General features: G+C 52.4%; 1 protein-coding gene and 17 non-coding genes across 18 annotated transcripts in view; 17 read left to right on the top strand and 1 right to left on the bottom strand.

Annotated features, from left to right (window-relative positions):
- The window catches only part of DNAJC5B (DnaJ heat shock protein family (Hsp40) member C5 beta), a 49,280-nt gene that overhangs the window by 5,527 nt on the left and 17,315 nt on the right, over positions 1-26,438 (bottom strand). The window contains exons 3-4 of the mRNA XM_063324011.1: positions 4,601-4,814; positions 370-544 (exon numbers count right to left, since the gene is read on the bottom strand). Coding sequence (XP_063180081.1) covers positions 370-544; positions 4,601-4,814 — 389 coding nt within the window. The remainder of the gene's footprint in view (positions 1-369; positions 545-4,600; positions 4,815-26,438) is intronic.
- On the top strand, positions 13,579-13,667 carry TRNAY-GUA (transfer RNA tyrosine (anticodon GUA)). The gene is given in 2 exon segments: positions 13,579-13,615; positions 13,632-13,667. It is a non-coding gene; the product is annotated as a tRNA-Tyr (tRNA).
- On the top strand, positions 14,345-14,417 carry TRNAA-AGC (transfer RNA alanine (anticodon AGC)). The gene has a single exon. It is a non-coding gene; the product is annotated as a tRNA-Ala (tRNA).
- Positions 15,173-15,261, top strand: TRNAY-GUA (transfer RNA tyrosine (anticodon GUA)). Its single transcript is given in 2 exon segments — positions 15,173-15,209; positions 15,226-15,261. It is a non-coding gene; the product is annotated as a tRNA-Tyr (tRNA).
- TRNAA-AGC (transfer RNA alanine (anticodon AGC)) lies at positions 15,939-16,011 on the top strand. Its single transcript has one exon. It is a non-coding gene; the product is annotated as a tRNA-Ala (tRNA).
- TRNAY-GUA (transfer RNA tyrosine (anticodon GUA)) lies at positions 16,767-16,855 on the top strand. Its single transcript is given in 2 exon segments — positions 16,767-16,803; positions 16,820-16,855. It is a non-coding gene; the product is annotated as a tRNA-Tyr (tRNA).
- Positions 17,530-17,602, top strand: TRNAA-AGC (transfer RNA alanine (anticodon AGC)). The gene has a single exon. It is a non-coding gene; the product is annotated as a tRNA-Ala (tRNA).
- Positions 18,358-18,446, top strand: TRNAY-GUA (transfer RNA tyrosine (anticodon GUA)). Its single transcript is given in 2 exon segments — positions 18,358-18,394; positions 18,411-18,446. It is a non-coding gene; the product is annotated as a tRNA-Tyr (tRNA).
- Positions 19,124-19,196, top strand: TRNAA-AGC (transfer RNA alanine (anticodon AGC)). Its single transcript has one exon. It is a non-coding gene; the product is annotated as a tRNA-Ala (tRNA).
- Positions 19,952-20,040, top strand: TRNAY-GUA (transfer RNA tyrosine (anticodon GUA)). Its single transcript is given in 2 exon segments — positions 19,952-19,988; positions 20,005-20,040. It is a non-coding gene; the product is annotated as a tRNA-Tyr (tRNA).
- Positions 20,718-20,790, top strand: TRNAA-AGC (transfer RNA alanine (anticodon AGC)). Its single transcript has one exon. It is a non-coding gene; the product is annotated as a tRNA-Ala (tRNA).
- Positions 21,546-21,634, top strand: TRNAY-GUA (transfer RNA tyrosine (anticodon GUA)). Its single transcript is given in 2 exon segments — positions 21,546-21,582; positions 21,599-21,634. It is a non-coding gene; the product is annotated as a tRNA-Tyr (tRNA).
- On the top strand, positions 22,312-22,384 carry TRNAA-AGC (transfer RNA alanine (anticodon AGC)). Its single transcript has one exon. It is a non-coding gene; the product is annotated as a tRNA-Ala (tRNA).
- TRNAY-GUA (transfer RNA tyrosine (anticodon GUA)) lies at positions 23,140-23,228 on the top strand. Its single transcript is given in 2 exon segments — positions 23,140-23,176; positions 23,193-23,228. It is a non-coding gene; the product is annotated as a tRNA-Tyr (tRNA).
- TRNAA-AGC (transfer RNA alanine (anticodon AGC)) lies at positions 23,905-23,977 on the top strand. Its single transcript has one exon. It is a non-coding gene; the product is annotated as a tRNA-Ala (tRNA).
- TRNAY-GUA (transfer RNA tyrosine (anticodon GUA)) lies at positions 24,733-24,821 on the top strand. Its single transcript is given in 2 exon segments — positions 24,733-24,769; positions 24,786-24,821. It is a non-coding gene; the product is annotated as a tRNA-Tyr (tRNA).
- TRNAA-AGC (transfer RNA alanine (anticodon AGC)) lies at positions 25,499-25,571 on the top strand. Its single transcript has one exon. It is a non-coding gene; the product is annotated as a tRNA-Ala (tRNA).
- TRNAY-GUA (transfer RNA tyrosine (anticodon GUA)) lies at positions 26,327-26,415 on the top strand. Its single transcript is given in 2 exon segments — positions 26,327-26,363; positions 26,380-26,415. It is a non-coding gene; the product is annotated as a tRNA-Tyr (tRNA).

Here is a 26,438-nt window from a genome sequence, read left to right as displayed (position 1 = left end):
AGATCAGGTGTGGCAAGCACCAGTCCAGGCAGAGCCTAATCTGTAAATTCAGGATCTAGAATATGAAGCAACGTGGGCATGGGTGCTAGAGGGTGAACATCATCTCTTCAGATGAGCCCTGAGACTTCTCATGTTTAAGTATCTCATAAAAGATACAGGAGATATTTAATTGTTAGTGACACAAGTTTAGTTTTTGATTAACACACAACTTGGGAAGTTCATCAGGTCATGGTGTTAGATGGACTGAATTGTCATATCTCCACTGGTGTCTGGAAGCAGCATCAGCATTGTGAGCAGAACATCTGGCCTACAGGCTTTAAAGACTGTTTTGAACAGCTTTGCCACACAGTAAGCCCCTATAATACACACCTCTTTCCATGTCATTCTTAATTTGCTCTTCCAAGTCTTCTGGAGACACACAAAACTCCTGCTCTTCCCCTTCAGGTGCTTTGGGTTTACACTTCCCACAGCAGCAGTTGAAGCAGCAGCAGAGGCAGCAGCAGAGGTAGCAGCCCGTCAGCAGGCCACAGACTGCAAACAGACCCTGGGTCAAACACAGCAGGAGGAAAACCCCGTGAGCAATGACCTTCCTGAAACTTGTGGCTGCCTCTTCCAACTGAAGGCAGATTGTCAAAGAAACTCAGGTTCCCAAGTGCGTGGCACTCAGAGGAGCCAGCCGCTGGCCAAGTGCCTAAACAAGAGCCACAAAGTCTTCCTCACCCACCAGCTCCTACTTGCCACTCAGGACCACGTCCACAAAGAAGACACCAACCAACAGGCCCCTGCATGCTCAACTTTTGAAAGTTTGTCTTCAACTGATGGCCCTCAGAAAAAAACTTTCAGGCAGCATGCAAAACCCCACCTACCTTAAAATGACTCATTTCCATCTTAAAAATGACTCATTTGCCCAAGACCATTTTCACAAACACTTATTTACTGGCAAGTTCCTGTCAATAACAAGGCTGAGAGAAAAAGAAGCAAAGACCCAGATGCATCCCACATAACTTCAGGCACTGAAGTAAGGCACCCAAATTAGGACTGTAGCCCCCGTGGGCTCCCCACATAGTCAATGGAAGTTAAAATACATAGTCAATGGCAAGTTAGAATAGAAGCCCTTCCAGAGGGTGATTCAGCCCTGGGAGGATTTGAATTGCCCATTGGGGGCGTCTGTCTCTCCCCATTAGCCTGTGCAGGAGCACCCAGGTGACAACTCCTAAATTAGTTTCCTCGGGCTGTGGTTTCTTGATCTGGGGACTCAGACGGCAAGAAGTTCCCACCTGCATTGCCCTCTGCTCACTCCTGTCCCTGTGTCACAAAGTGCGGAGGCTTCAGCAGAGCCAGCATGACTGCCTGGGGCTGAGACCAGAGCTCTCCGTCAGGTTCAACAGCCAGCAAATTTCAATTAACAGAGCTTTTCTTCCTCCAGGCCAGGTCACTGCCTGGGTTAACAGCACAGCTCTGCAGCTGCTTGTCCTGGTGGCTGGGTGCCATGTCGCGGCAGTGGGCTGCAGGAGGGGACCCCTTAGGCTGGTGTTGCCACGCTGTGCTCGATGGGTGCATGATGGCAGCCTCATGGCCCAGGGTGGATCCAGGCCAGCACCCAGGTGTTTGTGACAACAGAGAAACTTCCACGTCTCTTCATGGACATAGTGGCGTAAGAGCAAAGGGAAGTCAGTGACATTCCCGAAAAGCAAGTCAAAGCTGGTATGTGGAATGTATATATAAAGCCAGCACAGCTTTGTGGCCAGGCATATACGGGTTGTAGATATAGCCAGGCATTATAGCCATTAGCATTACAGTTATACAGTCTGCCCTTTACTAACTGTTTGTTATATGCATAAGAAAACATGCTGCTGAAGAAGAAAGTAAGCACAAACATTGGAATATTGTCAAACTTTGACAACAAATCAACACAAATAACCCTCGGTTATGTATGCGTGTCTCAGGCAATGTTAGTGGGGGCCAACTGGAGCATCTTTGAATGTAATAAGAATATTTACACGCCTAATATTAATATAGGCATGTATCAAGAGTGAGTGAGGTGCTTCTAAATGAAAAAAAAGGACTGTGACTTTTTGTTTTAAAATGTTTTCCTTCCAATGGACACCTAAAACTGTTATAAAACCCACAACCCCTAAAATAAGTTATTTGGCTGTTTATCACTTATGTCATAAGGAGGAATAAATCACCACAATGGACAGAACGAGGAAAAAAAACCAGAGTAACAGCATACAGGGGAAAAATACTCAAATTCATTCATGATACCTTAAATGTTTCAAGATTTCTTGTGCTTCTACTATCATGGTTGGTAAATCAGTAAATCCATAAACTGTCTTCATGGTAGAGGGAGAATTGCTTTTTGCTACAACAGTTAAACAAACAACCCCTATGTCTGCCAGTGGAGAAGCAGTTAAAATTCCCATTACCCATGTCAGTATGTTCCTAGTTTAATATGCTTGCTAAGAAGTCTGACACTCCAAAGAAAATTAATTTTCTCTTTGCATTTCTGCTTTCATTTGAGTTTCCTGACTTCTAATGATACAAGTCCTCACAATTGTCTGATTTTCTGAGTATGAGTGTGATAGGGAAGAGGTTTTACCAGGGATGTTTGTAGTTGAAAAGGAAGGTAACAAGTGAAAGCTGTGTCCGGACTTAAGTCCGGACTTAAGACCAGAATGGAGGAAATCAGGGGTCCAGAGGTCATCTGCAGATGATGCCTCGGACTGAAATAGTATTATGATGGCCAATATAAAAATCTAAAACTGACCCAGCATTTGTGCACGAATTAAAGAGAGATGAGGAATAGTGAGCTCAGCTTGCAAAAAACACTGGGTGGTCTGTTTATGCTTTGGAGGTGACAAGATTTTGGGTTGGGGGAGGGATAGAGAGACCACCTCCGACAATCCTCAAATGAGTCTATATGCGTATTTTGGATTTTTTGCACAGAATTCTTAAAAACCAGGCAACAGTGACTACTTTTGCTGGGATATTCAACAAATCTCATCTCACCTCTGGGATATAGTTCCCTTGAAACAATCCACACATTCCTTCTTTAGCTGTTAGGGACTTATTAGCTTCTCTCTGTACTCACTTTCCTTATGAGTCAATGTCACATCGGTTATTTCTGTTCCTGATTTTCTAACCACAGAGGATTTTATACTTCATAAAATCTCCATTAAAGATGGGTAAGCAGAAGAGGAAATAAAAGCTAAAGAAGCACCAAATAATGAACAAAACCTTGTTTACCAAGATTGTTAGAGGAGTCAATACTGCTGCGCTCTCAGCTCTAAGGCAACGCCTCCTGGCATCTGAACGGTGACAAAGAGGCCAAAGGAGAAGGCGGACAACAAAGAAAAAAGGGAATGATCCAGCAGGAGAAGACAACGTCTGTGGTGGGGAGTCCTGCCTGCAGCAGGAGTCAGCTCCAGGCAGCTGCGGGCGGCAGCCTCCAGCCTGATCCTGAGGGTGCAACTGCGCCCTTTCAAGTGCAATTTAACCACCAGTATTTTATCCATTGGTTTCATTCACTGTTCTGCATTTGAGCAGCTTCCCTCTCATCCTGATTCAGCAGACACATTACGGCTTCTCAGACACACAGAAGTGCCCAAGTGACCTCCCAGTCTGAAAGGGGACTGCAGGGCAGTGAAGCACTGGCCTGACCCGTGCTGAACAGAGGAATCCATGTTCCACGATTCTCAGATCAAAGCTGTCACAGTGTGATTGCTTCACACAGTACAGATCATTTTTCCTATGTATTCCAGCAAACTCCTTGCTTTCCCGTGCTTCTATTGCTGGAAATAGGTGGGACAGCATGGATTTTGCACATTGCATTTCTGTTGGTTTGTTACACTTCTGTAACATTTCAATATTTACAGAAACACTCGAATTTGACATATGCAGACATGAGAGGATACCAGTGACTTAAGACAGTACATGAACACAACTCCTTTATGACTAGAACAGACCATGATGTGTTTTTCCTTGAGCAATATGCCAGGTTTTGATGCATCATTCTCTTCCTTCCCCACCGTCTTCCTCCACTCCACCCTTCTCACCTTTTCTTCCACTTCCTTTCTCTCACCCCCTCACCAGGACACACATATGACACCATAATCACAGTGTTATGTATTATTATTGCTTGCTTACGCTGTGTGCTATATATAGCAAAGAACACAGCTAAATTTGTGCTGTAATAAGTTATTAACCAGTTGTCACATAAGTGGGACTTTTCATTTTTGAACAATGAGTCATTTTTATTTAATCATTACTGAAAAGAAAGTCAAAATTAACCTGGAGCACTAGATTCAAATCTAATTAATGTCTGAAAGTGTTACAAAACATGAACGCTATTTAACTATTTATCAAGTTAAAAAGAAAAAGAAAACGTTCTTTGTTAGCGCTATTCTGAGCTGATGTTACATTCTGCCATTGTCGATTTTCCAGATAATGTTGTTTAATTAAGCTCTTCGTAGTGATTTAGATTCAGATCCTACTATTTGTTAAGCCTGTAAAGAGACCATGTTTTTCTGGGGGTTCCTCATGCATGTAATTGTCTGTGAGCATTGTAACATATGATTTCCAAGAGAAAATAACAGCTTACCTTTGCCCACCAGCTTGAGAGCATGAAGTAGGTGTTAACATTTTCCTCACCGAACTGTTCCGCCACATAGAGCCCTAATGATCCATACTTGTCATATATGTTTCGCTTGGACAGATCAGTCAGTGTTGCATGAGCATTGTTGATCTCTTTAAATTTTTCTGCAGCCTCTGGATTGTCTGGATTCTTGTCAGGATGATATTTCAGAGCAAGTTTTCTAAATGTGAAAAGAAGGGGAAAAAAAATCATCTGCATATGTGTGCATGTGTACAGACACTTACGGAACATCACAAAATTCTAGTAGAGTTATAATATTTCTGACCAGCTTGTTCAGCCTTCTTTTTTCCAGCTCTGATATGCACAGACGACTCAGTGGAAGAAAAGCGAGACCCAGTAACCGAACGGGAAAGTTTTGGTAAAAGAGGTGTTCCTGTTACACTGAACATGAACTTTGCGTATTGATGCCAGGTCGGCTACCATGTTAAAGGAGACAGTGATATATGCTGAAAGCACAGATTGCAGCATGCTAACAAATCACACACATTTGTTGCATTATGATTGCCACCTGATTTGCATCATTTAGCCGGTTTCAACAAAGATAAAGATTTTTTAAAGGTTGTTTAAAAACATGATGATGACACTGCTTATCCCATCAACATTATCTTCTTTACAGCAAAGGAAATTCTGTACTCCATTGCCTACCAATAGTAGCTATATTAAAATTTTGTAAACAGTGCCTGTGTTTGCAGAAGCCCAGACAGTGATGATGGAAAACTCAGTTAGGATTTGCAATAGAAAGGAAGCATCTTTCTGAAGCACAAGGTGGAAAAGCATAGCGAGTCAGCCCCAGTTTCAAGTGTCTGTCTTTGGGCCTAATTCCTCACTGTCACACTTCCGAGACAGTCCTTACAGCAGCGGAAGCTGATTGATTGTCAGCTGTTTTGGGCTGTTTAAGCTGGTGGGAAGCCTTTGCTAGGAAAGGGCTCCCCTGACTGTACTCAGCGCTATGGCATCCAAGGGTAGGTACAGTTTGACAGGAACAGTGTGGGGCTGTTGGCTCAGGGACAGTGCTGGGGAAACACAGCTTGGAGGAGAAAGGGTTTGATTCCAACCATGTTGAAGCACTGGCAGTGTGAGCTCACATGTACTTGCAAAACAAGCATAGACAGAAGTGTATCCTTTCAAAAATCTCCACTCCCTTTGAGGAACTGGCAATAAGATTTTTTCAGGACATTTATTTAATGACTAGTGCTGACCTCTAGTGGCATCAAAAGTGATTTAGTAGTGTTTGAAATTCCATGATCCTCACCTCAGCCAAGCTATGTTGCATTTTGTAAATATTCTCTCCGACAGTTTCAGGAGCTAGCCACGACTGCTATGCCAAAAAATATTGTTTGTGGTGTGAGGGCAGTGTTCTCACACTTCTTCTAAAAAATTTATCATCAGAGTAGGGTCTTGCTTGACTTTCCACTGAAGTCCCAGTACAGGCTATTGCCCAGTAAAATGTAACTGCTTTGCTCCTGATGACAGTTCCTGCCTTGCAGACATTCGGCCAATATCAAGATGGATATGAACCTAGGAACAACCTCTGCCAACGATCTCTTCAGCTCGCATGCCGAACCCAGTTCACCTTCACACAGATAATAAATAACTTCTTAAACATGTCTCTCTAATGGCCTGAAGGAGTTCCCATTCAGTCGTATATAATATACTGTGCCTGTGGTAGCTTTAACATAAATTTTCAGTCATGTTTAACATGTGGTACCTTAAATATAATAAAACATGAAATAAAAGAACTGGAAAAACAAGCTAAGTCTTGCATGACTAATGACATTATGTGCCATCCAAGTATTTCAGTAGCTTATGCAATCTATCCCTTTTCTTAGCTGAAAACAAACCCTAGCTACTAGAATCTAAAAAAAAATGGGAGAGGTATTACTTTCAAAACCCATGTGTGATTGCAGGCATCAGACAATCAATCTCCAGCCTTTCTTTCTTTTCCCACAAACCCAAAGACAACCTCTGTCCTGTCCATGTCCCCAACATTCTCATAAAAAATAAGAATTTGAACAAAATGTAGTTTCAAAATGATGAAAAATATTAGTTGTAAACTTGCTTTACTTAGTATTGTTTTAGAATACTAACAGAATTACATTCAACATAGTACAGTTAACAAAAGATAAGGTATTTTCTTATTTTGATTTTGGGAAAACAGTCCCCACTATATCAGTCTGTACTTTAACAAAACAACTCCCTGCACACCAAAATGACATATACTATTTGGTAATGATTTAGTAACGGGAAAGAGATCAATATACTGGTAGTGCAATTCATATGAGTGAGAAAAAGGACTCTGTGAGGTCCAACCCGAGAAACAGTAAAAGTAAGGACAAGAACTATGTGGTATAACAGGAAGTACCAGCTACATAGGAGCTTCCCTGTGGGTCCCCCGAAAAGTGACATTCCTAGTTATGTGATAATTATGGTTCATTACGAGTAGAGAAAAAGGAAGAGGCCAAAATGGAGAGTGAAATGAACACAGGAGTTCATTGCCTAGTTCCCATAGCAAACACATGGATTGATGTCCATTCAGATTTTTCTCATAATGAATAGCCTTCTCCTTCACCACCCTGGGAACACTGATCACTGCAGGCCTTCACAGCAGCAAGCAATATGATGTGTTTGGGAGAGACAACATGCAGAGAAATAGCCATCCCACAAGATGGACGGGGCACTCATGAAAATGAAGTCAGAGGAAAATGTTCAGCACATCTGTCAGTGGGAGGCTTAGGAGGAGAGGTGGGATAAGGCTGGACTGTGCCAGAGGGATGGGCCCAATGAGGGTACAAGTGGGCAGAAGCAACATTTGAGAGGCAGGAAAGTATGTTGTCTATGGTGAGACATGATTGGGTTAGGGAGGACAAAAGGGTGTCAGACACATCTCATGCTTCCTTCAGTAGCTCAGCTGGTAGAGCGGAGGACTGTAGGCTCCCTTGCACGGCCATCCTTAGGTCGATGGTTCAACTCTGGCTCGAAGGAGTGCCCTTTTGGCTCTACACCGCACCCTGCAGTGCCACTGCCTTTTGGCCCTGCCCGGGTGATTCCCCTTCAAGGGCTGCACAGCCCTGAACTCTTGCTTGAGGTGCAGAAGATGACTGGCCAAGGCAGTTTGAGGTGAAACCTGGGCTGGGGATGGTGGTGCTGAGCGCTGGGGTTTTTGAGGAGTGACTTCCCTCAGGAAAGTGAGTGGGTGGGTGGGTGTGAGTGTGGGAGCCAGTCCGATGGGAAGGCCCAGAGTGCGGGTGTGGGGCAGGCTGGGCCAGGGGTGGGTGGCTGGCAGGGGAGAGGGCCTCAGGCAGAGGCCATGGGTTGGGGAATTAGCTCAAGTGGTAGAGCGCTCGCTTAGCATGTGAGAGGCAGCGGGATCGATGCCCGCATCCTCCAATGCTTTTCATTCCCCTTGCCCGGACACAGGGCCCTTTGCCTGGAGCCTGTGTCCTCTGGAGGCCGTGGAAACTCACGGTGTACCCAGTCTGCAAAGAGTAGGACATTCTACTGGGCTGTGACATCCCGGGGTGTAACAAGAGCATCACCAGGAGTTTTACAGGAGACCTTATTTTCTCCCTCTTTGCTTGACACAAGTCCAATATCATCTCGAGCACTCTGTCCAGATTTGAGCTCCACCGTAGAGGAAATTCATCACGAAAAGGCAGTAAATTCAGTGGAGCGCTATGGGGAAGCTCAGGGAATGGGGGTATTTCTACGAGCGAATGGGCTGAGGACACTGGGCCTGTTCAGCCTGGAGAAAGAGAGGTTCAGAGGGCTTACACGTGACCTTCCAGCACTCAGGAGGACCTTCCTGAGTAGAGGAAATGTACTTTTGTCTGGCGCTTGACCAGAGGGCAAAAGAGAGCAGAGTGAAATGGAATCGAGAGAAGTTGCAGTAGGATACGGGTAAGCCTCTTTGTGGCCCTGAGGAGAGTCCAGCTGTAGAGGATGCCGTGGAAGGAGCTTGAGGAGTTTTTCTGTTTGTGGGTTTGGATGCCTTGGTGGACTAAATGGTTGAGCAAGGTGGTATGATGTTGGAGCCGAGTCTATTTGAATGAGGATGTTGGAGCAGAGGCATTGTTCTCCGCTTTGCATGGAGAAGCGTTGGATGAGTGTGTGATGGGCGAGGTACTGGGCAGGGCTCCATGCTTCCTTCGATAGCTCAGCTGGTAGAGCGGAGGACTGTAGGCTCCCTTGCACGGCCATCCTTAGGTCGCTGGTTCAACTCCGGCTCGAAGGAGTGCCCTTTTGGCTCTGCACCGCACCCTGTTCCGCCTTTGTCTCTTAACAGGAATGTTCACACCGCGGAGGCACTTGTGAGCTCAGAATGGGGCAGTTGAGGCCCACCAAAAGGGCTGCTGGGGATCAAGTGGGGAAGGCTGCACAAGCTTCAGTGGCAGCCCTCCAGTGGACAAGCAGCTCCATCCCGTGGTGCTGCTCAAGCAGGTGGGAGTTCAGGCAGGCTCCTTGAGTCCACAGGTCATGGCCAAGCTCAGCATCAATGGGGAACGGTGGGCAGGCACGGACAGAGCTGTGACCCAGATCCAGTGGTTCTCAGACAGGCACCAAGGGCAAGAGGTTCAGCTACAAAGTGCCTCCTGTGCAAAGGAGGGCCAGGTCTCTGCTGAGGCTTCTTGTACCATTTTCATGCAAGGCCACCGTTTGGGCATGCTCCAAGTTGTGGGTGAGCTCAGACAGCCAAACACCCAGGGTGGTGGGGATGCCGTCAGGCTCCCAAGGGATTGACCCCGAGGTCTGGTTTTGTCAGAGGGCACCTCCCTCAGGCAAGTGAGTGGGTGGGTGGGTGTGAGTGTGGGAGCCAGTCCGATGGGAAGGCCCAGAGTGCGGGTGTGGGGCAGGCTGGGCCAGGGGTGGGTGGCTGGCAGGGGAGAGGGCCTCAGGCAGAGGCCGTGGGTTGGGGAATTAGCTCAAGTGGTAGAGCGCTCGCTTAGCATGTGAGAGGCAGCGGGATCGATGCCCGCATTCTCCAATGCTTTTCATTCCCCTTGCCCGGACACAGGGCCCTTTGCCTGGAGCCTGTGTCCTCTGGAGGCCGTGGAAACTCACGGTGTACCCAGTCTGCAAAGAGTAGGACATTCTACTGGGCTGTGACATCCCGGGGTGTAACAAGAGCATCACCAGGAGTTTTACAGGAGACCTTATTTTCTCCCTCTTTGCTTGACACAAGTCCAATATCATCTCGAGCACTCTGTCCAGATTTGAGCTCCACCGTAGAGGAAATTCATCACGAAAAGGCAGTAAATTCAGTGGAGCGCTATGGGGAAGCTCAGGGAATGGGGGTATTTCTACGAGCGAATGGGCTGAGGACACTGGGCCTGTTCAGCCTGGAGAAAGAGAGGTTCAGAGGGCTTACACGTGACCTTCCAGCACTCAGGAGGACCTTCCTGAGTAGAGGAAATGTACTTTTGTCTGGCGCTTGACCAGAGGGCAAAAGAGAGCAGAGTGAAATGGAATCGAGAGAAGTTGCAGTAGGATACGGGTAAGCCTCTTTGTGGCCCTGAGGAGAGTCCAGCTGTAGAGGATGCCGTGGAAGGAGCTTGAGGAGTTTTTCTGTTTGTGGGTTTGGATGCCTTGGTGGACTAAATGGTTGAGCAAGGTGGTATGATGTTGGAGCCGAGTCTATTTGAATGAGGATGTTGGAGCAGAGGCATTGTTCTCCGCTTTGCATGGAGAAGCGTTGGATGAGTGTGTGATGGGCGAGGTACTGGGCAGGGCTCCATGCTTCCTTCGATAGCTCAGCTGGTAGAGCGGAGGACTGTAGGCTCCCTTGCACGGCCATCCTTAGGTCGCTGGTTCAACTCCGGCTCGAAGGAGTGCCCTTTTGGCTCTGCACCGCACCCTGTTCCGCCTTTGTCTCTTAACAGGAATGTTCACACCGCGGAGGCACTTGTGAGCTCAGAATGGGGCAGTTGAGGCCCACCAAAAGGGCTGCTGGGGATCAAGTGGGGAAGGCTGCACAAGCTTCAGTGGCAGCCCTCCAGTGGACAAGCAGCTCCATCCCGTGGTGCTGCTCAAGCAGGTGGGAGTTCAGGCAGGCTCCTTGAGTCCACAGGTCATGGCCAAGCTCAGCATCAATGGGGAACGGTGGGCAGGCACGGACAGAGCTGTGACCCAGATCCAGTGGTTCTCAGACAGGCACCAAGGGCAAGAGGTTCAGCTACAAAGTGCCTCCTGTGCAAAGGAGGGCCAGGTCTCTGCTGAGGCTTCTTGTACCATTTTCATGCAAGGCCACCGTTTGGGCATGCTCCAAGTTGTGGGTGAGCTCAGACAGCCAAACACCCAGGGTGGTGGGGATGCCGTCAGGCTCCCAAGGGATTGACCCCGAGGTCTGGTTTTGTCAGAGGGCACCTCCCTCAGGCAAGTGAGTGGGTGGGTGGGTGTGAGTGTGGGAGCCAGTCCGATGGGAAGGCCCAGAGTGCGGGTGTGGGGCAGGCTGGGCCAGGGGTGGGTGGCTGGCAGGGGAGAGGGCCTCAGGCAGAGGCCGTGGGTTGGGGAATTAGCTCAAGTGGTAGAGCGCTCGCTTAGCATGTGAGAGGCAGCGGGATCGATGCCCGCATTCTCCAATGCTTTTCATTCCCCTTGCCCGGACACAGGGCCCTTTGCCTGGAGCCTGTGTCCTCTGGAGGCCGTGGAAACTCACGGTGTACCCAGTCTGCAAAGAGTAGGACATTCTACTGGGGTGTAACATCCCGGGGTGTAACAAGAGCATCACCAGGAGTTTTACAGGAGACCTTATTTTCTCCCTCTTTGCTTGACACAAGTCCAATATCATCTCGAGCACTCTGTCCAGATTTGAGCTCCACCGTAGAGGAAATTCATCACGAAAAGGCAGTAAATTCAGTGGAGCGCTATGGGGAAGCTCAGGGAATGGGGGTATTTCTACGAGCGAATGGGCTGAGGACACTGGGCCTGTTCAGCCTGGAGAAAGAGAGGTTCAGAGGGCTTACACGTGACCTTCCAGCACTCAGGAGGACCTTCCTGAGTAGAGGAAATGTACTTTTGTCTGGCGCTTGACCAGAGGGCAAAAGAGAGCAGAGTGAAATGGAATCGAGAGAAGTTGCAGTAGGATACGGGTAAGCCTCTTTGTGGCCCTGAGGAGAGTCCAGCTGTAGAGGATGCCGTGGAAGGAGCTTGAGGAGTTTTTCTGTTTGTGGGTTTGGATGCCTTGGTGGACTAAATGGTTGAGCAAGGTGGTATGATGTTGGAGCCGAGTCTATTTGAATGAGGATGTTGGAGCAGAGGCATTGTTCTCCGCTTTGCATGGAGAAGCGTTGGATGAGTGTGTGATGGGCGAGGTACTGGGCAGGGCTCCATGCTTCCTTCGATAGCTCAGCTGGTAGAGCGGAGGACTGTAGGCTCCCTTGCACGGCCATCCTTAGGTCGCTGGTTCAACTCCGGCTCGAAGGAGTGCCCTTTTGGCTCTGCACCGCACCCTGTTCCGCCTTTGTCTCTTAACAGGAATGTTCACACCGCGGAGGCACTTGTGAGCTCAGAATGGGGCAGTTGAGGCCCACCAAAAGGGCTGCTGGGGATCAAGTGGGGAAGGCTGCACAACCTTCAGTGGCAGCCCTCCAGTGGACAAGCAGCTCCATCCCGTGGTGCTGCTCAAGCAGGTGGGAGTTCAGGCAGGCTCCTTGAGTCCACAGGTCATGGCCAAGCTCAGCATCAATGGGGAACGGTGGGCAGGCACGGACAGAGCTGTGACCCAGATCCAGTGGTTCTCAGACAGGCACCAAGGGCAAGAGGTTCAGCTACAAAGTGCCTCCTGTGCAAAGGAGGGCCAGGTCTCTGCTGAGGCTTCTTGTACCATTTTCATGCAAGGCCACCGTTTGGGCATGCTCCAAGTTGTGGGTGAGCTCAGACAGCCAAACACCCAGGGTGGTGGGGATGCCGTCAGGCTCCCAAGGGATTGACCCCGAGGTCTGGTTTTGTCAGAGGGCACCTCCCTCAGGCAAGTGAGTGGGTGGGTGGGTGTGAGTGTGGGAGCCAGTCCGATGGGAAGGCCCAGAGTGCGGGTGTGGGGCAGGCTGGGCCAGGGGTGGGTGGCTGGCAGGGGAGAGGGCCTCAGGCAGAGGCCGTGGGTTGGGGAATTAGCTCAAGTGGTAGAGCGCTCGCTTAGCATGTGAGAGGCAGCGGGATCGATGCCCGCATTCTCCAATGCTTTTCATTCCCCTTGCCCGGACACAGGGCCCTTTGCCTGGAGCCTGTGTCCTCTGGAGGCCGTGGAAACTCACGGTGTACCCAGTCTGCAAAGAGTAGGACATTCTACTGGGGTGTAACATCCCGGGGTGTAACAAGAGCATCACCAGGAGTTTTACAGGAGACCTTATTTTCTCCCTCTTTGCTTGACACAAGTCCAATATCATCTCGAGCACTCTGTCCAGATTTGAGCTCCACCGTAGAGGAAATTCATCACGAAAAGGCAGTAAATTCAGTGGAGCGCTATGGGGAAGCTCAGGGAATGGGGGTATTTCTACGAGCGAATGGGCTGAGGACACTGGGCCTGTTCAGCCTGGAGAAAGAGAGGTTCAGAGGGCTTACACGTGACCTTCCAGCACTCAGGAGGACCTTCCTGAGTAGAGGAAATGTACTTTTGTCTGGCGCTTGACCAGAGGGCAAAAGAGAGCAGAGTGAAATGGAATCGAGAGAAGTTGCAGTAGGATACGGGTAAGCCTCTTTGTGGCCCTGAGGAGAGTCCAGCTGTAGAGGATGCCGTGGAAGGAGCTTGAGGAGTTTTTCTGTTTGTGGGTTTGGATGCCTTGGTGGACTAAATGGTTGAGCAAGGTGGTATGATGTTGGAGCCGAGTCTATTTGAATGAGGATGTTGGAGCAGAGGCATTGTTCTCCGCTTTGCATGGAGAAGCGTTGGATGAGTGTGTGATGGGCGAGGTACTGGGCAGGGCTCCATGCTTCCTTCGATAGCTCAGCTGGTAGAGCGGAGGACTGTAGGCTCCCTTGCACGGCCATCCTTAGGTCGCTGGTTCAACTCCGGCTCGAAGGAGTGCCCTTTTGGCTCTGCACCGCACCCTGTTCCGCCTTTGTCTCTTAACAGGAATGTTCACACCGCGGAGGCACTTGTGAGCTCAGAATGGGGCAGTTGAGGCCCACCAAAAGGGCTGCTGGGGATCAAGTGGGGAAGGCTGCACAAGCTTCAGTGGCAGCCCTCCAGTGGACAAGCAGCTCCATCCCGTGGTGCTGCTCAAGCAGGTGGGAGTTCAGGCAGGCTCCTTGAGTCCACAGGTCATGGCCAAGCTCAGCATCAATGGGGAACGGTGGGCAGGCACGGACAGAGCTGTGACCCAGATCCAGTGGTTCTCAGACAGGCACCAAGGGCAAGAGGTTCAGCTACAAAGTGCCTCCTGTGCAAAGGAGGGCCAGGTCTCTGCTGAGGCTTCTTGTACCATTTTCATGCAAGGCCACCGTTTGGGCATGCTCCAAGTTGTGGGTGAGCTCAGACAGCCAAACACCCAGGGTGGTGGGGATGCCGTCAGGCTCCCAAGGGATTGACCCCGAGGTCTGGTTTTGTCAGAGGGCACCTCCCTCAGGCAAGTGAGTGGGTGGGTGGGTGTGAGTGTGGGAGCCAGTCCGATGGGAAGGCCCAGAGTGCGGGTGTGGGGCAGGCTGGGCCAGGGGTGGGTGGCTGGCAGGGGAGAGGGCCTCAGGCAGAGGCCGTGGGTTGGGGAATTAGCTCAAGTGGTAGAGCGCTCGCTTAGCATGTGAGAGGCAGCGGGATCGATGCCCGCATTCTCCAATGCTTTTCATTCCCCTTGCCCGGACACAGGGCCCTTTGCCTGGAGCCTGTGTCCTCTGGAGGCCGTGGAAACTCACGGTGTACCCAGTCTGCAAAGAGTAGGACATTCTACTGGGGTGTAACATCCCGGGGTGTAACAAGAGCATCACCAGGAGTTTTACAGGAGACCTTATTTTCTCCCTCTTTGCTTGACACAAGTCCAATATCATCTCGAGCACTCTGTCCAGATTTGAGCTCCACCGTAGAGGAAATTCATCACGAAAAGGCAGTAAATTCAGTGGAGCGCTATGGGGAAGCTCAGGGAATGGGGGTATTTCTACGAGCGAATGGGCTGAGGACACTGGGCCTGTTCAGCCTGGAGAAAGAGAGGTTCAGAGGGCTTACACGTGACCTTCCAGCACTCAGGAGGACCTTCCTGAGTAGAGGAAATGTACTTTTGTCTGGCGCTTGACCAGAGGGCAAAAGAGAGCAGAGTGAAATGGAATCGAGAGAAGTTGCAGTAGGATACGGGTAAGCCTCTTTGTGGCCCTGAGGAGAGTCCAGCTGTAGAGGATGCCGTGGAAGGAGCTTGAGGAGTTTTTCTGTTTGTGGGTTTGGATGCCTTGGTGGACTAAATGGTTGAGCAAGGTGGTATGATGTTGGAGCCGAGTCTATTTGAATGAGGATGTTGGAGCAGAGGCATTGTTCTCCGCTTTGCATGGAGAAGCGTTGGATGAGTGTGTGATGGGCGAGGTACTGGGCAGGGCTCCATGCTTCCTTCGATAGCTCAGCTGGTAGAGCGGAGGACTGTAGGCTCCCTTGCACGGCCATCCTTAGGTCGCTGGTTCAACTCCGGCTCGAAGGAGTGCCCTTTTGGCTCTGCACCGCACCCTGTTCCGCCTTTGTCTCTTAACAGGAATGTTCACACCGCGGAGGCACTTGTGAGCTCAGAATGGGGCAGTTGAGGCCCACCAAAAGGGCTGCTGGGGATCAAGTGGGGAAGGCTGCACAAGCTTCAGTGGCAGCCCTCCAGTGGACAAGCAGCTCCATCCCGTGGTGCTGCTCAAGCAGGTGGGAGTTCAGGCAGGCTCCTTGAGTCCACAGGTCATGGCCAAGCTCAGCATCAATGGGGAACGGTGGGCAGGCACGGACAGAGCTGTGACCCAGATCCAGTGGTTCTCAGACAGGCACCAAGGGCAAGAGGTTCAGCTACAAAGTGCCTCCTGTGCAAAGGAGGGCCAGGTCTCTGCTGAGGCTTCTTGTACCATTTTCATGCAAGGCCACCGTTTGGGCATGCTCCAAGTTGTGGGTGAGCTCAGACAGCCAAACACCCAGGGTGGTGGGGATGCCGTCAGGCTCCCAAGGGATTGACCCCGAGGTCTGGTTTTGTCAGAGGGCACCTCCCTCAGGCAAGTGAGTGGGTGGGTGGGTGTGAGTGTGGGAGCCAGTCCGATGGGAAGGCCCAGAGTGCGGGTGTGGGGCAGGCTGGGCCAGGGGTGGGTGGCTGGCAGGGGAGAGGGCCTCAGGCAGAGGCCGTGGGTTGGGGAATTAGCTCAAGTGGTAGAGCGCTCGCTTAGCATGTGAGAGGCAGCGGGATCGATGCCCGCATTCTCCAATGCTTTTCATTCCCCTTGCCCGGACACAGGGCCCTTTGCCTGGAGCCTGTGTCCTCTGGAGGCCGTGGAAACTCACGGTGTACCCAGTCTGCAAAGAGTAGGACATTCTACTGGGCTGTGACATCCCGGGGTGTAACAAGAGCATCACCAGGAGTTTTACAGGAGACCTTATTTTCTCCCTCTTTGCTTGACACAAGTCCAATATCATCTCGAGCACTCTGTCCAGATTTGAGCTCCACCGTAGAGGAAATTCATCACGAAAAGGCAGTAAATTCAGTGGAGCGCTATGGGGAAGCTCAGGGAATGGGGGTATTTCTACGAGCGAATGGGCTGAGGACACTGGGCCTGTTCAGCCTGGAGAAAGAGAGGTTCAGAGGGCTTACACGTGACCTTCCAGCACTCAGGAGGACCTTCCTGAGTAGAGGAAATGTACTTTTGTCTGGCGCTTGACCAGAGGGCAAAAGAGAGCAGAGTGAAATGGAATCGAGAGAAGTTGCAGTAGGATACGGGTAAGCCTCTTTGTGGCCCTGAGGAGAGTCCAGCTGTAGAGGATGCCGTGGAAGGAGCTTGAGGAGTTTTTCTGTTTGTGGGTTTGGATGCCTTGGTGGACTAAATGGTTGAGCAAGGTGGTATGATGTTGGAGCCGAGTCTATTTGAATGAGGATGTTGGAGCAGAGGCATTGTTCTCCGCTTTGCATGGAGAAGCGTTGGATGAGTGTGTGATGGGCGAGGTACTGGGCAGGGCTCCATGCTTCCTTCGATAGCTCAGCTGGTAGAGCGGAGGACTGTAGGCTCCCTTGCACGGCCATCCTTAGGTCGCTGGTTCAACTCCGGCTCGAAGGAGTGCCCTTTTGGCTCTGCACCGCACCCTGTTCCGCCTTTGTCTCTTAACAGGAATGTTCACACCGCGGAGGCACTTGTGAGCTCAGAATGGGGCAGTTGAGGCCCACCAAAAGGGCTGCTGGGGATCAAGTGGGGAAGGCTGCACAAGCTTCAGTGGCAGCCCTCCAGTGGCAGCCCTCCATCCCGTGGTGCTGCTCAAGCAGGTGGGAGTTCAGGCAGGCTCCTTGAGTCCACAGGTCATGGCCAAGCTCAGCATCAATGGGGAACGGTGGGCAGGCACGGACAGAGCTGTGACCCAGATCCAGTGGTTCTCAGACAGGCACCAAGGGCAAGAGGTTCAGCTACAAAGTGCCTCCTGTGCAAAGGAGGGCCAGGTCTCTGCTGAGGCTTCTTGTACCATTTTCATGCAAGGCCACCGTTTGGGCATGCTCCAAGTTGTGGGTGAGCTCAGACAGCCAAACACCCAGGGTGGTGGGGATGCCGTCAGGCTCCCAAGGGATTGACCCCGAGGTCTGGTTTTGTCAGAGGGCACCTCCCTCAGGCAAGTGAGTGGGTGGGTGGGTGTGAGTGTGGGAGCCAGTCCGATGGGAAGGCCCAGAGTGCGGGTGTGGGGCAGGCTGGGCCAGGGGTGGGTGGCTGGCAGGGGAGAGGGCCTCAGGCAGAGGCCGTGGGTTGGGGAATTAGCTCAAGTGGTAGAGCGCTCGCTTAGCATGTGAGAGGCAGCGGGATCGATGCCCGCATTCTCCAATGCTTTTCATTCCCCTTGCCCGGACACAGGGCCCTTTGCCTGGAGCCTGTGTCCTCTGGAGGCCGTGGAAACTCACGGTGTACCCAGTCTGCAAAGAGTAGGACATTCTACTGGGGTGTAACATCCCGGGGTGTAACAAGAGCATCACCAGGAGTTTTACAGGAGACCTTATTTTCTCCCTCTTTGCTTGACACAAGTCCAATATCATCTCGAGCACTCTGTCCAGATTTGAGCTCCACCGTAGAGGAAATTCATCACGAAAAGGCAGTAAATTCAGTGGAGCGCTATGGGGAAGCTGAGGGAATGGGGGTATTTCTACGAGCGAATGGGCTGAGGACACTGGGCCTGTTCAGCCTGGAGAAAGAGAGGTTCAGAGGGCTTACACGTGACCTTCCAGCACTCAGGAGGACCTTCCTGAGTAGAGGAAATGTACTTTTGTCTGGCGCCTGACCAGAGGGCAAAAGAGAGCAGAGTGAAATGGAATCGAGAGAAGCTGCAGTAGGATACGGGTAAGCCTCTTTGTGGCCCTGAGGAGAGTCCAGCTGTAGAGGATGCCGTGGAAGGAGCTTGAGGAGTTTTTCTGTTTGTGGGTTTGGATGCCTTGGTGGACTAAATGGTTGAGCAAGGTGGTATGATGTTGGAGCCGAGTCTATTTGAATGAGGATGTTGGAGCAGAGGCATTGTTCTCCGCTTTGCATGGAGAAGCGTTGGATGAGTGTGTGATGGGCGAGGTACTGGGCAGGGCTCCATGCTTCCTTCGATAGCTCAGCTGGTAGAGCGGAGGACTGTAGGCTCCCTTGCACGGCCATCCTTAGGTCGCTGGTTCAACTCCGGCTCGAAGGAGTGCCCTTTTGGCTCTGCACCGCACCCTGTTCCGCCTTTGTCTCTTAACAGGAATGTTCACACCGCGGAGGCACTTGTGAGCTCAGAATGGGGCAGTTGAGGCCCACCAAAAGGGCTGCTGGGGATCAAGTGGGGAAGGCTGCACAAGCTTCAGTGGCAGCCCTCCAGTGGACAAGCAGCTCCATCCCGTGGTGCTGCTCAAGCAGGTGGGAGTTCAGGCAGGCTCCTTGAGTCCACAGGTCATGGCCAAGCTCAGCATCAATGGGGAACGGTGGGCAGGCACGGACAGAGCTGTGACCCAGATCCAGTGGTTCTCAGACAGGCACCAAGGGCAAGAGGTTCAGCTACAAAGTGCCTCCTGTGCAAAGGAGGGCCAGGTCTCTGCTGAGGCTTCTTGTACCATTTTCATGCAAGGCCACCGTTTGGGCATGCTCCAAGTTGTGGGTGAGCTCAGACAGCCAAACACCCAGGGTGGTGGGGATGCCGTCAGGCTCCCAAGGGATTGACCCCGAGGTCTGGTTTTGTCAGAGGGCACCTCCCTCAGGCAAGTGAGTGGGTGGGTGGGTGTGAGTGTGGGAGCCAGTCCGATGGGAAGGCCCAGAGTGCGGGTGTGGGGCAGGCTGGGCCAGGGGTGGGTGGCTGGCAGGGGAGAGGGCCTCAGGCAGAGGCCGTGGGTTGGGGAATTAGCTCAAGTGGTAGAGCGCTCGCTTAGCATGTGAGAGGCAGCGGGATCGATGCCCGCATTCTCCAATGCTTTTCATTCCCCTTGCCCGGACACAGGGCCCTTTGCCTGGAGCCTGTGTCCTCTGGAGGCCGTGGAAACTCACGGTGTACCCAGTCTGCAAAGAGTAGGACATTCTACTGGGGTGTAACATCCCGGGGTGTAACAAGAGCATCACCAGGAGTTTTACAGGAGACCTTATTTTCTCCCTCTTTGCTTGACACAAGTCCAATATCATCTCGAGCACTCTGTCCAGATTTGAGCTCCACCGTAGAGGAAATTCATCACGAAAAGGCAGTAAATTCAGTGGAGCGCTATGGGGAAGCTCAGGGAATGGGGGTATTTCTACGAGCGAATGGGCTGAGGACACTGGGCCTGTTCAGCCTGGAGAAAGAGAGGTTCAGAGGGCTTACACGTGACCTTCCAGCACTCAGGAGGACCTTCCTGAGTAGAGGAAATGTACTTTTGTCTGGCGCTTGACCAGAGGGCAAAAGAGAGCAGAGTGAAATGGAATCGAGAGAAGTTGCAGTAGGATACGGGTAAGCCTCTTTGTGGCCCTGAGGAGAGTCCAGCTGTAGAGGATGCCGTGGAAGGAGCTTGAGGAGTTTTTCTGTTTGTGGGTTTGGATGCCTTGGTGGACTAAATGGTTGAGCAAGGTGGTATGATGTTGGAGCCGAGTCTATTTGAATGAGGATGTTGGAGCAGAGGCATTGTTCTCCGCTTTGCATGGAGAAGCGTTGGATGAGTGTGTGATGGGCGAGGTACTGGGCAGGGCTCCATGCTTCCTTCGATAGCTCAGCTGGTAGAGCGGAGGACTGTAGGCTCCCTTGCACGGCCATCCTTAGGTCGCTGGTTCAACTCCGGCTCGAAGGAGTGCCCTTTTGGCTCTGCACCGCACCCTGTTCCGCCTTTGTCTCTTAACAGGAATGTTCACACCGCGGAGGCACTTGTGAGCTCAGAATGGGGCAGTTGAGGCCCACCAAAAGGGCTGCTGGGGATCAAGTGGGGAAGGCTGCACAAGCTTCAGTGGCAGCCCTCCAGTGGACAAGCAGCTCCATCCCGTGGTGCTGCTCAAGCAGGTGGGAGTTCAGGCAGGCTCCTTGAGTCCACAGGTCATGGCCAAGCTCAGCATCAATGGGGAACGGTGGGCAGGCACGGACAGAGCTGTGACCCAGATCCAGTGGTTCTCAGACAGGCACCAAGGGCAAGAGGTTCAGCTACAAAGTGCCTCCTGTGCAAAGGAGGGCCAGGTCTCTGCTGAGGCTTCTTGTACCATTTTCATGCAAGGCCACCGTTTGGGCATGCTCCAAGTTGTGGGTGAGCTCAGACAGCCAAACACCCAGGGTGGTGGGGATGCCGTCAGGCTCCCAAGGGATTGACCCCGAGGTCTGGTTTTGTCAGAGGGCACCTCCCTCAGGCAAGTGAGTGGGTGGGTGGGTGTGAGTGTGGGAGCCAGTCCGATGGGAAGGCCCAGAGTGCGGGTGTGGGGCAGGCTGGGCCAGGGGTGGGTGGCTGGCAGGGGAGAGGGCCTCAGGCAGAGGCCGTGGGTTGGGGAATTAGCTCAAGTGGTAGAGCGCTCGCTTAGCATGTGAGAGGCAGCGGGATCGATGCCCGCATTCTCCAATGCTTTTCATTCCCCTTGCCCGGACACAGGGCCCTTTGCCTGGAGCCTGTGTCCTCTGGAGGCCGTGGAAACTCACGGTGTACCCAGTCTGCAAAGAGTAGGACATTCTACTGGGCTGTGACATCCCGGGGTGTAACAAGAGCATCACCAGGAGTTTTACAGGAGACCTTATTTTCTCCCTCTTTGCTTGACACAAGTCCAATATCATCTCGAGCACTCTGTCCAGATTTGAGCTCCACCGTAGAGGAAATTCATCACGAAAAGGCAGTAAATTCAGTGGAGCGCTATGGGGAAGCTCAGGGAATGGGGGTATTTCTACGAGCGAATGGGCTGAGGACACTGGGCCTGTTCAGCCTGGAGAAAGAGAGGTTCAGAGGGCTTACACGTGACCTTCCAGCACTCAGGAGGACCTTCCTGAGTAGAGGAAATGTACTTTTGTCTGGCGCTTGACCAGAGGGCAAAAGAGAGCAGAGTGAAATGGAATCGAGAGAAGTTGCAGTAGGATACGGGTAAGCCTCTTTGTGGCCCTGAGGAGAGTCCAGCTGTAGAGGATGCCGTGGAAGGAGCTTGAGGAGTTTTTCTGTTTGTGGGTTTGGATGCCTTGGTGGACTAAATGGTTGAGCAAGGTGGTATGATGTTGGAGCCGAGTCTATTTGAATGAGGATGTTGGAGCAGAGGCATTGTTCTCCGCTTTGCATGGAGAAGCGTTGGATGAGTGTGTGATGGGCGAGGTACTGGGCAGGGCTCCATGCTTCCTTCGATAGCTCAGCTGGTAGAGCGGAGGACTGTAGGCTCCCTTGCACGGCCATCCTTAGGTCGCTGGTTCAACTCCGGCTCGAAGGAGTGCCCTTTTGGCTCTGCACCGCACCCTGTTCCGCCTTTGTCTCTTAACAGGAATGTTCACACCGCGGAGGCACTTGTGAGCTCAGAATGGGGCAGTTGAGGCCCACCAAAAGGGCTGCTGGGGATCAAGTGGGGAAGGCTGCACAAGCTTCAGTGGCAGCCCTCCAGTGGACAAGCAGCTCCATCCCGTGGTGCTGCTCAAGCAGGTGGGAGTTCAGGCAGGCTCCTTGAGTCCACAGGTCATGGCCAAGCTCAGCATCAATGGGGAACGGTGGGCAGGCACGGACAGAGCTGTGACCCAGATCCAGTGGTTCTCAGACAGGCACCAAGGGCAAGAGGTTCAGCTACAAAGTGCCTCCTGTGCAAAGGAGGGCCAGGTCTCTGCTGAGGCTTCTTGTACCATTTTCATGCAAGGCCACCGTTTGGGCATGCTCCAAGTTGTGGGTGAGCTCAGACAGCCAAACACCCAGGGTGGTGGGGATGCCGTCAGGCTCCCAAGGGATTGACCCCGAGGTCTGGTTTTGTCAGAGGGCACCTCCCTCAGGCAAGTGAGTGGGTGGGTGGGTGTGAGTGTGGGAGCCAGTCCGATGGGAAGGCCCAGAGTGCGGGTGTGGGGCAGGCTGGGCCAGGGGTGGGTGGCTGGCAGGGGAGAGGGCCTCAGGCAGAGGCCGTGGGTTGGGGAATTAGCTCAAGTGGTAGAGCGCTCGCTTAGCATGTGAGAGGCAGCGGGATCGATGCCCGCATTCTCCAATGCTTTTCATTCCCCTTGCCCGGACACAGGGCCCTTTGCCTGGAGCCTGTGTCCTCTGGAGGCCGTGGAAACTCACGGTGTACCCAGTCTGCAAAGAGTAGGACATTCTACTGGGGTGTAACATCCCGGGGTGTAACAAGAGCATCACCAGGAGTTTTACAGGAGACCTTATTTTCTCCCTCTTTGCTTGACACAAGTCCAATATCATCTCGAGCACTCTGTCCAGATTTGAGCTCCACCGTAGAGGAAATTCATCACGAAAAGGCAGTAAATTCAGTGGAGCGCTATGGGGAAGCTGAGGGAATGGGGGTATTTCTACGAGCGAATGGGCTGAGGACACTGGGCCTGTTCAGCCTGGAGAAAGAGAGGTTCAGAGGGCTTACACGTGACCTTCCAGCACTCAGGAGGACCTTCCTGAGTAGAGGAAATGTACTTTTGTCTGGCGCCTGACCAGAGGGCAAAAGAGAGCAGAGTGAAATGGAATCGAGAGAAGCTGCAGTAGGATACGGGTAAGCCTCTTTGTGGCCCTGAGGAGAGTCCAGCTGTAGAGGATGCCGTGGAAGGAGCTTGAGGAGTTTTTCTGTTTGTGGGTTTGGATGCCTTGGTGGACTAAATGGTTGAGCAAGGTGGTATGATGTTGGAGCCGAGTCTATTTGAATGAGGATGTTGGAGCAGAGGCATTGTTCTCCGCTTTGCATGGAGAAGCGTTGGATGAGCGTGTGATGGGCGAGGTACTGGGCAGGGCTCCATGCTTCCTTCGATAGCTCAGCTGGTAGAGCGGAGGACTGTAGGCTCCCTTGCACGGCCATCCTTAGGTCGCTGGTTCAACTCCGGCTCGAAGGAGTGCCCTTTTGGCTCTGCACCGCACCCTGTTCCGCCTTTGTCTCTTAACAGGAATGTTCACACCGCGGAGGCACTTGTGAGCTCAGAATGGGGCAGTTGAGGCCCACCAAAAGGGCTGCTGGGGATCAAGTGGGGAAGGCTGCACAACCTTCAGTGGCAGCCCTCCAGTGGACAAGCAGCTCCATCCCGTGGTGCTGCTCAAGCAGGTGGGAGTTCAGGCAGGCTCCTTGAGTCCACAGGTCATGGCCAAGCTCAGCATCAATGGGGAACGGTGGGCAGGCACGGACAGAGCTGTGACCCAGATCCAGTGGTTCTCAGACAGGAACAAGGGCAAGAGGTTCAGCTACAAAGTGCCTCCTGTGCAAAGGAGGGCCAGGTCTCTGCTGAGGCTTCTTGTACCATTTTCATGCAAGGCCACCGTTTGGGCATGCTCCAAGTTGTGGGTGAGCTCAGACAGCCAAACACCCAGGGTGGTGGGGATGCCGTCAGGCTCCCAAGGGATTGACCCCGAGGTCTGGTTTTGTCAGAGGGCACCTCCCTCAGGCAAGTGAGTGGGTGGGTGGGTGTGAGTGTGGGAGCCAGTCCGATGGGAAGGCCCAGAGTGCGGGTGTGGGGCAGGCTGGGCCAGGGGTGGGTGGCTGGCAGGGGAGAGGGCCTCAGGCAGAGGCCGTGGGCTGGGGAATTAGCTCAAGTGGTAGAGCGCTCGCTTAGCATGTGAGAGGCAGCGGGATCGATGCCCGCATTCTCCAATGCTTTTCATTCCCCTTGCCCGGACACAGGGCCCTTTGCCTGGAGCCTGTGTCCTCTGGAGGCCGTGGAAACTCACGGTGCACCCAGTCTGCAAAGAGTAGGACATTCTACTGGGGTGTAACATCCCGGGGTGTAACAAGAGGATCACCAGGAGTTTTACAGGAGACCTTATTTTCTCCCTCTTTGCTTGACACAAGTCCAATATCATCTCGAGCACTCTGTCCAGATTTGAGCTCCACCGTAGAGGAAATTCATCACGAAAAGGCAGTAAATTCAGTGGAGCGCTATGGGGAAGCTCAGGGAATGGGGGTATTTCTACGAGCGAATGGGCTGAGGACACTGGGCCTGTTCAGCCTGGAGAAAGAGAGGTTCAGAGGGCTTACACGTGACCTTCCAGCACTCAGGAGGACCTTCCTGAGTAGAGGAAATGTACTTTTGTCTGGCGCTTGACCAGAGGGCAAAAGAGAGCAGAGTGAAATGGAATCGAGAGAAGTTGCAGTAGGATACGGGTAAGCCTCTTTGTGGCCCTGAGGAGAGTCCAGCTGTAGAGGATGCCGTGGAAGGAGCTTGAGGAGTTTTTCTGTTTGTGGGTTTGGATGCCTTGGTGGACTAAATGGTTGAGCAAGGTGGTATGATGTTGGAGCCGAGTCTATTTGAATGAGGATGTTGGAGCAGAGGCATTGTTCTCCGCTTTGCATGGAGAAGCGTTGGATGAGCGTGTGATGGGCGAGGTACTGGGCAGGGCTCCATGCTTCCTTCGATAGCTCAGCTGGTAGAGCGGAGGACTGTAGGCTCCCTTGCACGGCCATCCTTAGGTCGCTGGTTCAACTCCGGCTCGAAGGAGTGCCCTTTTGGCTCTGCACCGCACCCTGTTCCGCCTTTGTCTCTTAACAGGAATGTTCACACCGCGGAGGCACTTGTGAGCTCAGAATGGGGCAGTTGAGGCCCACCAAAAGGGCTGCTGGGGATCAAGTGGGGAAGGCTGCACAACCTTCAGTGGCAGCCCTCCAGTGGACAAGCAGCTCCATCCCGTGGTGCTGCTCAAGCAGGTGGGAGTTCAGGCAGGCTCCTTGAGTCCACAGGTCATGGCCAAGCTCAGCATCAATGGGGAACGGTGGGCAGGCACGGACAGAGCTGTGACCCAGATCCAGTGGTTCTCAGACAGGCACCAAGGGCAAGAGGTTCAGCTACAAAGTGCCTCCTGTGCAAAGGAGGGCCAGGTCTCTGCTGAGGCTTCTTGTACCATTTTCATGCAAGGCCACCGTTTGGGCATGCTCCAAGTTGTGGGTGAGCTCAGACAGCCAAACACCCAGGGTGGTGGGGATGCCGTCAGGCTCCCAAGGGATTGACCCCGAGGTCTGGTTTTGTCAGAGGGCACCTCCCTCAGGCAAGTGAGTGGGTGGGTGGGTGTGAGTGTGGGAGCCAGTCCGATGGGAAGGCCCAGAGTGCGGGTGTGGGGCAGGCTGGGCCAGGGGTGGGTGGCTGGCAGGGGAGAGGGCCTCAGGCAGAGGCCGTGGGTTGGGGAATTAGCTCAAGTGGTAGAGCGCTCGCTTAGCATGTGAGAGGCAGCGGGATCGATGCCCGCATTCTCCAATGCTTTTCATTCCCCTTGCCCGGACACAGGGCCCTTTGCCTGGAGCCTGTGTCCTCTGGAGGCCGTGGAAACTCACGGTGCACCCAGTCTGCAAAGAGTAGGACATTCTACTGGGGTGTAACATCCCGGGGTGTAACAAGAGGATCACCAGGAGTTTTACAGGAGACCTTATTTTCTCCCTCTTTGCTTGACACAAGTCCAATATCATCTCGAGCACTCTGTCCAGATTTGAGCTCCACCGTAGAGGAAATTCATCACGAAAAGGCAGTCAATTCAGTGGAGCGCTATGGGGAAGCTCAGGGAATGGGGGTATTTCTACGAGCGAATGGGCTGAGGACACTGGGCCTGTTCAGCCTGGAGAAAGAGAGGTTCAGAGGGCTTACACGTGACCTTCCAGCACTCAGGAGGACCTTCCTGAGTAGAGGAAATGTACTTTTGTCTGGCGCTTGACCAGAGGGCAAAAGAGAGCAGAGTGAAATGGAATCGAGAGAAGCTGCAGTAGGATACGGGTAAGCCTCTTTGTGGCCCTGAGGAGAGTCCAGCTGTAGAGGATGCCGTGGAAGGAGCTTGAGGAGTTTTTCTGTTTGTGGGTTTGGATGCCTTGGTGGACTAAATGGTTGAGCAAGGTGGTATGATGTTGGAGCCGAGTCTATTTGAATGAGGATGTTGGAGCAGAGGCATTGTTCTCCGCTTTGCATGGAGAAGCGTTGGATGAGTGTGTGATGGGCGAGGTACTGGGCAGGGCTCCATGCTTCCTTCGATAGCTCAGCTGGTAGAGCGGAGGACTGTAGGCTCCCTTGCACGGCCATCCTTAGGTCGCTGGTTCAACTCCGGCTCGAAGGAGTGCCCTTTTGGCTCTGCACCGC

Source organism: Chroicocephalus ridibundus, chromosome 2, assembly GCF_963924245.1.
Source record: "Chroicocephalus ridibundus chromosome 2, bChrRid1.1, whole genome shotgun sequence".
Taxonomy (NCBI): Eukaryota; Metazoa; Chordata; class Aves; order Charadriiformes; family Laridae; genus Chroicocephalus; species Chroicocephalus ridibundus.
This window is presented reverse-complemented; position numbering and strand designations above follow the sequence as displayed.